At 48.2% G+C, this 12,018-nt stretch overlaps 2 protein-coding genes across 5 annotated transcripts in view; both read right to left on the bottom strand.

The window, feature by feature from the left end:
• Positions 1–338: 338 nt before the first annotated feature.
• On the bottom strand, positions 339–7,692 carry LOC122391029 (syntaxin-5-like). The gene is made up of 5 exons (XM_043384548.1): positions 7,170–7,692; positions 6,534–6,781; positions 5,966–6,208; positions 4,072–4,193; positions 339–1,850 (listed from the first exon to the last, which is right to left on the bottom strand). Exons 1-5 carry the CDS (start codon positions 7,369–7,371, stop codon positions 1,691–1,693), a joined length of 975 nt encoding a protein of 324 aa, XP_043240483.1. The 5' UTR covers positions 7,372–7,692; the 3' UTR covers positions 339–1,690.
• Positions 7,693–10,377: 2,685 nt separating this feature from the next.
• The window catches only part of LOC122391040 (microtubule-associated tumor suppressor 1 homolog), a 168,301-nt gene continuing 166,660 nt past the window's right edge, over positions 10,378–12,018 (bottom strand). For 3 of the 4 annotated variants that reach the window (XM_043384564.1, XM_043384565.1, XM_043384566.1), the window contains one exon: positions 10,378–11,704. In XM_043384564.1, coding sequence (XP_043240499.1) covers positions 11,269–11,704 — 436 coding nt within the window. In that variant the 3' untranslated portion in view covers positions 10,378–11,268. The remainder of the gene's footprint in view (positions 11,705–12,018) is intronic. The other variant, XM_043384567.1, reaches the window with a different exon arrangement.

Here is a 12,018-nt window from a genome sequence, read left to right as displayed (position 1 = left end):
GCTCCATAATAACTGATCCATACGGAAAAAAGCCGCACGAAACGCCCGAAACGATACAAAATGCATAATTACATATTTGAAAGGCCATGAGCTCCGTGGACTCAATCCCAAATCCCCGTACAGATAGTTCCGAACCCAAGGCAGCATACATGTCTTACTCCGGAGTCACGGGTCTGATTTAGCCTGCGCTCCGGGTACTGCTGGCTACAGTTAGAACGTAACCACTCAAGCGTTACGGGAGGCCAAAGTGGGACAGCACAGCCATTACACATGCTAAGATATTCATTACCAGTTTGTAATAAATGACCGGCCCGCCGCCGTATTGGTACTCGAGATCTCGTGGGTGGTTTTATTAGACATAAAATAAAAACAACGGGTTGAGTTTAATTTGACAGCATTGTCGGATGAACGACCGTAGTCCAGCTTCATCTTACCGAATTTTCTTAAACCAGTTTTATACAACCGGGCCAAACAAAGTTTTGAGCTACTGACACAAAGAAGCTTAAATGCAAAATATACTCAGACAAAATATATTATCGACATCGCACTACCCAATCACCAACGGTCCATGGTCATCGCTCACATATTTTAAACATAAAATACATTATTCAGGCATAAATGCATCATAACCGATGCAGAATCTTCAAACAAGCAAGTCCACTTCAAGGCGTCAAGCTCCACAGGATGAAGATTTATCCCTCACAAATGACTTCACTCTGCGGACGCCATTACCCTTGGCCACAATCAGTGTCCCCTTCACAAACGCCACACATCAACACACACACACACACACACACAGAACATACAACCAGTCAGGTTCGATAGATATCGGTGCAGTGCCCCCACACAACTCCATTGAAACACACACTTTCATCGAGCGTGTCAGATAGCGCCCCGTTGTATAGTCTACGACACATCACAGCGAAGCGATCCGCAGACGTCAGGCAAACGGGGACGTCTATGCGACTCGACGTCTAAGCAGTCGATCCCATCTGCGTCTTAATTGAACAGTGTGTATTGCGTTAGACCTGGCAGGCGCAGTACGAGCGAACGCCACACAGAGGAATACACCGTGATAAAATATATCGCCGGGCGAACATTCTGTGGCAAGTTATGACATCAGGTTGTTGAGTTTTGATATCCTACGATTAGCTTTGACATATCATTGTACCTACCATAATTGGTTGACGGTAGTCAATTCTTCTGGCTTTAGAAAGGGAAACCTAGAGAAGTCGAATATTATAAGTTCGCTACATATACCGCTAAAAAGGCATGGTGGTGGTGGTGTCAGGGCAATAAAATAGTATGACCACTAATATCCAAGTGGATATTGCAAATGGCTAGGGAGCTATCAGATGATAAATATCCCGGCATCGCATATAAACATGCAATCGGCATCAATCGGTATCACATGACCCGCTTATCGTCCGTGGACGATATAAAATGTTTCTAGATTTTAACTCGACCACAAAGAGCACCTACCGTAACTACAGGCGACGCTCGTCCAGCTTCCTCAGGTTACCGTCGCTCACTCCGTCTGCTGAGCGCCGTCTAACATCAGGTCCAGTCAGCTTAGATTAACTACGCTCGCTCCCGAGCGTACGATTTCACTGTGTATCAATACACGGTACGTTCCATCACTCACAGCCCACCACTCTTGGCGCCGCAGCTCGCCCAGTCTACCTCCGCGCTAGGACATGAACACGACGAAGATGAGGAAGAAGAATATGAGCACGCCGAACACCTTGATCATGAGCCAGCGGTTGTTGGTCACCGACTGAAAGTATTTCAGGATCTCCGTGTGGGCAGCCTCGACGTTCATAGACGTGTCTTCGACGTTAGCATCGATCCTGCGATGGAGGAAAATGATTACCAGAGTAGCCAGAGTTGATTGTTGAATTGTTAATTTTCGGGACCTATGAGGACCGCAGGGCTCTCAAGAACTCGTCTCAAAAGCTGACAGAACGTTGGAATCGAACCGGACGGCACTGATTTATCAATCGTTTACAACATCGGTCGGAAACAGGTAGCTTGCATGCCTTCAAAAGCATCGATGATCCACGTACTTACTTACCCCCCCCCCCCCCCCCCCCCCCAATGCGACTGGGATGATCATCAGTGGTGTGGGTGGTGGGTAGCTATAGTTAGGAATTAGGATAGAACACGAATATGGAATTTCCAGGAGTGCAGAAAAGCCGAGTTTCGCCGAGCTCATGGCTAGTGCATAGCCAGTAACCACAAAGCTCTAAATGTACATAATGATGCCAGTCGGATTCCAGGAATAATCGGTACGAAAAAAAAAGCTAATGCAGTGCAGTTAAAACAGCAAGAACGGAAATGAAAGAAAGAAATGCAGCTGTAAGACGGCCTCGTAAATAATAGGAACGCTTTCACATAGCAATTCATAGGTGGCGCTGCGCTCTCATTAACCCGCGCACCGACGGGGGTCTGCGCCAACTTCGCACCGACGGGGGGGGGGGGGGGGCGGATGACCGCCCCCCCCTGAGATCTCGAGAACGAAGCAAGATAGCGACAAGCGGTAAACGGCATCGGATACGCACGGCCAAGATCTACAATTTTTATTAAGGTCATTTTCAGGTCAGGTCAAAGATGACGTCACAGGGATCGAAAAAGTCAAAATGGCGGCGCTAGATATGGAGAGAGTTTTTCTCGAATAACTTTCGAATTAGTCAAGATAGGAACAAACTAAGGGCATTATCGTGATCCTCTCGTCAATCCGCATCGAATGATATATATGGTGACCTCGAAAGGTCAAGGTCAAAGGTTGACCTCAGGTCACGTGACCTCGAGGTCATCATGTATATCATTCGATGCGTCTTGACGAGCTGAACACAATGAAGCCATCCACGCGTCTGTATCTTGTTCCTGTACGGAGTTATTGGCCAAAAACCTTTGGTGACCTTTGATGACGTCACATGACCTCACAGCTGCCCAACAGCAAAACAGACCTCAAGGTAGTGAAGGTTGATCGTATATGAAGTCATGTATGGTATATGGGGCCATTCCGACCCGTTTTAGTGGTAAAAACAGGGAGTTGATTTTTCCCCCATTGACTTATAATGGGGAGGTCGCGAAATTGACCTGACCTTAGGTCACCGATATCAAAATTCCGAGATATACAAATTGTAGCTACTAATGACCTAATACTATCCTGCGACTTTCAAAGGCCTCCGACATCTACTGTAGCTCTGGCACGGTGACAAAGTTGCAAAAAAGTGACTTGAGGTTGGGTCATTCAAAGTGACCTGGTGACCTGACCTTAAAAGGTAGGAGGTTCAAACTTGCACACCATGTGTAAAATTGATGAGGTTATAGTCATACAAAATTTCGCGGCGCTACGCGCCGCGGTTTTCCCGCTATTCGCGAAAAACATCAGGGGGGCGGATATCCGCCCCCCCCCGTCGGTGCGCGGGTTAATCCCAACCGAACCAGGGCAAGTCAATGCCAACCCATGGCATGATCGACAAGCCCATCAGGAAACTGGGTAGCCGACCAGTCATTGTTCGTAACCGGCGTCAGAGCCGTCACTGTCATTGGAGCCGCTAATGGAACGGCGCATTTGGAGAGAGACGTTGGTGAAAGGAATCAAGGTAGAGGGAACAGTGCATTTAACGAGAAATCGGTGGAAGGTTCAAGCTACTGCAGCTTGACAGAGGCAGGAAAAAAACACCCAATCAGTCACTGTGTTAAGAAATTCAACCATAGAGCGCCAATGATCCTGTGAACCCCCAGGCAGGCGGGTGCATTACAGGTGTAATAATACCCTTGCCTCAATCACGCCAATGCTACTGCAAAAATAAGAATATTTATGACAATGATGAAACACTATTTTTCACGGCATGGGAATAATTTGGATTCTGGAGATCCATGAATCGGTGCTAGAAAACGGTCCATAAATTCTCAGCATCCAAGCTGCTCCAAGAAGCCTGTCTGCACCTTATGGCCTAACTGGTTGGGTTTATCTCGACCAACTTCTGGACCAAATAGGCAATCAATAAGTAAGCCTGAGTCTGACTGCACGGCCTGGCAGGAAGGTTTCTCCCGACTGACCTCTGGACCATTTCCTCCTGTTCTTTGACCATGTGCGCCAGCTGCTGGAAGATGGCGCCCAGCTCCACCACCGTCGACTCGATGTTCTTCATGGTCTCCGAGCGCGCCTGGTAGTGCGTGTCCTGGAATCACATGACAGGGTCAGACTAGGGTGTTCTGAAATCGGATAACGTATCAGCGGGCGCCCTGGGCTCTGCAGTCCTATAACGCCTTTGAAGGGTGCCCTAGTGAAAGACTCGCAAGTGGATAACGGATACAATTAGTGACTTTCGATTCAGTAGCGGGCTAAATGAATGCGTGGCTATATCGTTAGCAATTCAAGTCAAATGCTATTTTCAACAAAAATGGAAACAAGAGGGAGTTTTATAATTGGCTTACGTCCCGACGATAATTACAGGGTGGGGCAGCATAATCGGGAATGCTTTTTGGGCTCTGATCATGAGTAGGCATGGCATTATTTTTATAAATTATATTATGGCAATGAAACGCCCAAAAGTTGTGCATCATCTGACATGACTACATCCATGAGCATGCAACTTCCTGGAAAAGAGCAGCAAAATAGTTCGACGGTGCTCCAAGTGCTTTGCGCGCGCCCATAGACACTAATGTTAAACAAGTAAAACAAGAACATTTTGTTTAAAACCCTGCAATTCCACGTAAAGGTTGCTGGGCAGGTCAACGTGTTATCACGGACGATAAGGATTGTGTGGGGATACTTAGGACAACAGGTTAACGTAATCGTCGTAAAATAACTCTTAGCAGAGGACATACAAGATGACTCACTTGAATATAAGGAAGAAGCACTTGAGCATATTAAAAAGAAACAATGTTCAAAACTTCAGCGACAAAAAATCTTATCACCGACTGGAATACGATAAAAAAGAATGGCATGCCATATAGGGGATTGTATCGAGAATATTCCAGCGGTCATGCAAAGTAAACATCCTGTTGGGGTGATGGACCTATGGGTGGTCTTCAAGGGAGGTGCACGTGGTGCACCCTACTTCATCGAGCCCGGATAAAATGAGCACCTCTGGTAAATACAACCGCACTCTGGCAGACTCACGTGGAGCCGTCGGAAGAGAGGATCACTGACGGTCCAAATCACGTCTTACGAGGACTCTGTCCGTGCTGGTACTGCAGTGGGGACGACATGTTATTGTGTAGGGCACCTCCACCTGAGATGAACCAAAAACTTCTGGTCCTTCAACTCCGCCGATTTAAATCCGACCAAATTCTTTACATGGAGCGTTTTTTGGTAGAAGTTTAATGAACAACTTATCATTAGTAAAAACAGTCTTCAGTGCAAGGTACGAAGCTGATGGGCGATCATGGACAAGCAGGAGGTTGCACGTGCATGCGCGTGCTTTTGGACCCGCCTTGAGAAGGTCATCGACGCCGAGGGCGGTCAAATAGGATGAGGGATAGGTAAAAGGTGACCGATTGATAGGATGTTGCTAAAATAGTGCTTGGAGCTATATTTTTAGATTCATGACCAAATAATCCCGTTTGATATTTATTCCCGATTATGCTGCCCCACCCTGTATTTCAATAAAGAACAGCCTTTTGATTTCCTTCCTCACTCTCATGGAAATAACTTCTCTGACCCTCACTGTGACACTGTTTATCCTCACCTATAAACGATAGCATTTATCTCGCTCTCGCCCTTCTAGCTCTAGGTCCTAGCTAGATCACTGGACCCACAAACCAGACTCACCTCCTGTTCTGCTGCTGTCAGCACCTAAAACCATCACACACCCCTACCCTACCCTGGCTCACCTCTCCCACAAACCACTTACTTCCTGTTCAATTAGCATCATCTGCTGCTGTCAGCACCTAAACTCATCGCACACCCATACCCTACCATGGCCCACCCCTCCCCAAAACCACTCACCTCCTGTTCAATAAGCATCATCTGCTGCTGCTGCGCGGCGGCCCCCGCCCCCGCTCCGGCCGCCGGCCGCCTCTCCCGAACACCATCCATGTCCAGGGCGACGTCCGCTCGCGCCGCGCTGGCAGCCTCGTCGGCCAGCAGCACAGAGCCCTGGTGGAAGCCCTCGGTGGCCGAGGGAGGCAGGTTGGACGATACGCCGCCCCGAGAGAACTGGTCCCGGCGAGACTTCTGCTGACGCAGGTTCTGAGAGAGGGGACGGGGAGGGCAGGGGTTAGTCAGAACGGACGTGGTTGATGCGATATTGTGCAGAGGATGTAGAATGTAGGTGTTTGGGCGGTCAAGTGCGTAGCGGGCTAAGCCGTACCGCCCTAAGCAAATACGAAAAATGAATGCTTGAATGCTATATGCTCCTAAAAATGCACATAAGCCGACAATTGTTTTAGACTCATCGCTATGGTTGCAGTCAGAAGTTTACATTCCAATTAGATACCACGTCTTAGCAGACTCAGTCTCCCCTCCTCCCCTCCCCTCCCTAACACACACACCAGCGGTTCCCGCCACTTCTCACCTCAGTCCTAACGTCGAGCACCTGTTTGAACTGTGACGACATGTTGGCCAACTTCTGCTGCAGCGTCACCACCACGTTGTTGGAGAAGTTGTGCACGTTGCCGCCGCCCGCCTCGGTGCCGCGCTGCCGGCTCAGCTGCTGCAGCTGCAGGATCTGCTTGTTGAGGCTACCCATGTCGTGTTTGATGATTTGAGTCAGTTCCTCGATCTCCAGAGGCCGGTCGTCGAAGATGGACTTGCGTTTGGCCACTGCGAGAAGTGGAAGGTGGAGTTAATTCTACACCTCATACAGTGGCGGACGGCGAAACGTCAATATCATGATGTTTTATATGGGATCTAGTCAAACAAGCGTGCAGATAATATGCACGTCAGATCATACATTAATATATTTATGCTTAACACCAAAGAAACTAAACCGTAAGAGAAAATCAAGATCATGTGCTGTTATAAAATGGCAAAATATGACAGTTCACATATGCAATTCATTCAGCCATTCATTCATCAACACGTCCTATGTCCTATATAGCGAACCAGCCTTTGTCCAATCCATATGAAATCAATTTTTAACTATTATGAATCATTTGATACATATATTGACATCTTCTTAATTTAGGACGGTTCCCCACTGCCCACTTACAATGTGTCAGCTTCTCCAGCTTGGCGTACGTGTTGGAGATGTCCTTTCCGATCAGTTTGGCGATCCGCATGAACTCTGCGTACCTCTGCACGGCGCGCGGCCGCGGGGACGGAGGCGCCTGCGCCAGACCTCCATTGAGCTGGCGACTCTGCAGCGAGCGGAGCACAGCCGAAAACTCCCCGGTCCGGTCTTTGAAGGCCATCGCGAGTGGATGTCTGGCAGAGGAGAGAGGAGAGGATGGGTGGAGAGAGTAGGGGAGGTGGAGGTTAAAAATAGGGAGAAGAGTGGCTCACGGATGCAGAGACTGGGTGGCTCCAGGCGAGTTGACAGGCCCCTGAGTGATGACTGTAGATTATGATTTTAAATACGTAGCTGAGCTGGACCTCTTTCACCTGTAAGCAGAGGAGAGATGGCTTTGAGGGAGGTGCACAAAATGATGCCTAAAGCAAGGCAAGCTTAAAACCATTATAATGCATTGTGGCATATTATGAATTATACCAAACAATGAAAATGCCAGCTCATTATAGCTCATCAGTAGTTTAGCATAATAAATGAAATGAAGAAAAACTGGCAGTGGTCATGCATTGCAAAGTGGTCATTTTGTAATGTGAAGCAATTTAATGTAATGTGTAGCATTTTGTCATGTAAATATTGTTCTAAGAGGTGGGTAGCATATCAGTGCCCACTGCCCAGGGATGATTAGTACATAAACTTGAAATGGGAGGCATAAAATCACCAGCCTGTCTGATATCATATCATTAGGCACTAGGCAGTGGCCTGTCAGTGCTCTGATAACCGAATCATTTGAGCAGTGACTGCACAAATTTGGACTGTTATCATTGAAGGACATTTCGCCAGAGCAGATCTCACACAACACAACATTGAACAATATTTAATGAGGGCTCTTTTAATCACTCCAGACTGTATATTCACCCAGTTTTAATGATCCACTGCAAAGGGCAATCCATGTTAGTCTGACATTTGGTCAGTCTGACATGAATAAGACAGTGTTAGTTGTTAGTTCTCTAAGTGTTAGTGGCAAGCTCTGACAGTTAAAAACTGTGGAGTGGAATAGCCTCACAAGTCACATCAAAAGTTGGTCATCTTGGTTTGGTCGCAGCTATCCAAAGCAAACTGATTGCATAATGCATACAGCATATGTCAAGAGATATCATACAGCTGATACCTAGTACCTACCTACTGTATAAAGTTATTTTGTATTTAGATGTCAAAGCCACTTTAATTGTTAAAACTGATCTGATTATGAGCTTAAGCAAAACTCAATATACTGTTATGCAGTTGGAATGGAATGGAATAATGAAAAATGAAGCAATGGCTGGTGCTTACAAAATGAAATAGTTACTTAATATAAGTTGCATTTGTGCCTGCAGTTGCAGGTGCTAATTTCACTTTATTTGGTGTCTACCTTGTTTCATTATCACACAACCTTACTGGAAAACTTTCTGCTATATGGGTTCTGATGACTAATCATTTCCTTTACCCTCCGTCTTTTCAAAAGATAGGTAGGTAATTGAACACCTCAGCATTGCAGCATTGCCAATAAGTTTCAGGTTAACTGACCCAAGGCCAATTTTACTAACAGAACAACCACTGGCTTCCAACAATTTAATATTATTAAGTCTCCCCCAGGCCCCAAATGAAACATGGGGTCTGGAAAAAAGATGATGTGTAATGTCATGAAAACATACCAGTTGGACTTAGTACCTATTATGAATGCTTATCAGTGATCAGCATCTATTTCTTCAGCATGGATCAGGATGGCAAAATTTGGGGTGCCATTAGGCAGAAATTAGCTTCGGCCAGAGATTTGGCTGTTGCCTGTTGGTAACACTGTTCTCTGGTTCAGATTGGTTTACCCACAGGATCCGTCAAATACCCTTTGGCAGACTGAGACAGCAACAACAGCATTAGAACTGAGCCCCCTTATTTAAAAAAAGCCTTTCCTTAGGTTTATGAATTGTTTAAGCATTCGATGAAAGCTAACAGTTATTTCTTTTTTGAGCAGACCTGACACTGAGGCATCCCATATGTTGACCCACAATGGCCATGTTGCACACACTTATTGTGGCTACTCGAGGGTAATAGAAGAGTGCCTGGCACTTCATATTTCTTAATATAGTGTGGTGAAAAAGGAAAAACAAAAGCATACCACTGTAATTGTGAAAAATGCAGAGAATAAATCAACAAAACACTTTCACTTTCCCAAGGAATCGCATAACTCGCGCCACATTCGGCGCAAATACACCAACTCATAGCGCTACCATAGGGCTGTTCACGGACCCTGTGTGCGGTCGGACCGCACACAGCCTCCAAGCTCCGCCCACTGCGTCCCTACGTCAGCCTTGCGTCACCGCACACAGCGACCGCTGTGGCCGGTCGGGACTGGCCACAGCGGACCGTCCACCGCACGCAGCCGTGACGTCAGAGCCGCCTACCCATCCCCTACCCCCACGCCTGCTGGACGTACCGCACACAGCGCACGCAGCAGTGTGCGGTGCCCGTGAACACCCCTCATATAAAGCAAATCTGCTACCATTTCAAGCTTTTATTTCAGTTTTTTCTTTCGCGACTCGCTTCAACACAATACATGAACGTTTTTACGTCTATACCTTGTGTCAGATCATTTACATTGCACATAGCCTTACGTCAGATAGACCTTGACAGAATCCATCTACCCAAACCGTTAAATGAAGTGAACTATCGAAATGAGAAATGAAATATTCCTTTATTATCTATTTACATCATAAGCCATTAGATGTTCACCATCATGTCCCGCGTCAGGGTGTTTACTGTTAAGTGCGTTCGGACGTGCCGTTTTCGCGTGGAATTTCCACGCCTGGGAATTCCTCACAAAAACGGCCGTTCGCGCAAGCCCGTTTCGTGGGATCCCGCGCGATTCGTCACGTTTCGCGATGCCCGAACGCCTGTTGCTGTTCCCGTAAGGAATTCCTCAGCGCGGAAATTCCACATCCACGCGAAAAGCGGCATCCCGAAGGCACGGGCAAGTGACTATACCTATACCTACGCGCAGCCGATAGCAACAAGACTATACCTAAAGTATCTCCCCTTGAACCCTTTTAAGTCGAAAAAACTAAGAAATTAATTTCTTCGTCTACCGGTCAATTGGCTCGGTATCGTCCATTCCATTTTTCATGGACCCCCTGCTTAGCTACAGTCACTCGAATTATAACGCTCTTACGGCCATTTATTTACTCATCAATAACACAAACGGTGAACACGAGCTGAATTAAAAGTGCAGGGCACGACAGGCTCGGACACAGTTCGGTCGGTGAAGGCGGCGGCGGCAGCACCGCACCCGGCCAGCGCGCGAGGCGCCACAAAACCCACCACACCCAGCTCCGGCACAACTAAACTAGACTAGCGTCATGCAGGCGCCTCCGCAGGCCGCTGCAGTTCCCAGACGAGCCCCCCAGACGGCGCTGGCGGCTCCGTGGGAACTGTACTCAGCTCGCAGCGTACAGCGCCGGTCTAACCAGCGCCTTACAAACACCGCGACGTCGTTTACGAACATTCGTGTGTTTACGCCAAAACGAGGCGGTTCCGCCAAAACATAACCGAGAATCGGTCTCACGTGCAGGTACTTGTACGGGCTTCTCAAAGCCATGTACATTTCGCGAAATCCAGCCGGATGGGCACAGAAAAGACGTAATCTTCCCAGGCCCACTGCTGCGAATATTTACCAGTGACAAACCATACCTCTAACACATAGTGAGAACAAACGTCTGTTAAGAAACCATCCATATACACAGATCATACATCAGCTGATGCAGCGCAGACTTTACCACACACATCATCACAAACAAAAGCAAAAGCTTGGAATGTTTTCGGTCAACACTCACACAAACGAACCACCGATCACGGGTGAATATTTGGCCTCCTGAACTTCGCCGGCACATTGCAGCGACCCTAGCGCCACCTGCAAAACATTGCCACCAACAGCAGCGCCATCTCTGGCAAAATAAATAAAACACTCAATGGCGAGCACAGCATCACAATCCAACACATCCTCTCACGCTGGGCGCGCTCCGTCGATGGCATCCTCAGTCACAGCGCGCCGCTAGATCTCGGTCCCCTCAGAGGACTCGGGGATCTGCCGCATGTGCTCGATGGGCAGCGAGGCGGGCCCACCGCCGTTGATGGCCACAGGCGCCGAGCGCGGTCCGGCCAGCTGGTAAAACACTCCGTCCCGATCGGCATCCCGGTCGGCCTCCTCAGAATCCGAGCTCTCCGAGCCGCCGTGACTGGCGCCGCTGGCGGAGGGCGGAGAGCGTGACACACCGCGCCCGCCGAGTCGCAGCGAATCGAGAGAGTCGCCGGCCTCGTCCGGCTCTGCCGACGAGCCGCGACCCGACGACTCCAGGTCGAGCACCCAGCTGATGGAGTCGCTCTTCTCGACGATGGCGGTGACTTGGGGCGGGGAGCCGTCGTCCGGTTCCGAGCGGCGGGAGCGCCGCCGCACCGGGTCGCTCTTCAGCGGTGAGCGCGGGCTCACTCTGCGAGACAGACGGATACGGAGTCAGTGACATGTGGTTCAAGTCCACGCAGTTTTAACACATGGACGATAAGAGCTAATCGCAGCCACTGGGTAAACATGAACACCAGGAAGCAATCAGCAGTACTTCCTGAGTGAAAGCAAATAAATAGGTAGCTTATCCAGCCTTCATTATCCATCGATGGGAAAAACATAATTTCTTATTCAAATAGCATCATAGCATCACTCGGTTAAAGTCAGTTAAAGGCTATAACCAAAATTAATACAAACAGCCAACCACACCATGCGCGTAGCCTATTTCAAATTCAGCTCGTT

This window comes from Amphibalanus amphitrite, unplaced genomic scaffold, assembly GCF_019059575.1.
Source record: "Amphibalanus amphitrite isolate SeventyFive unplaced genomic scaffold, NRLGWU_Aamphi_draft 000419F_arrow, whole genome shotgun sequence".
NCBI classification, from domain to species: Eukaryota; Metazoa; Arthropoda; class Thecostraca; order Balanomorpha; family Balanidae; genus Amphibalanus; species Amphibalanus amphitrite.
The sequence above is the reverse complement of the archived record's forward strand: the minus strand, read 5'-3'. Positions and strand labels throughout refer to the sequence as shown.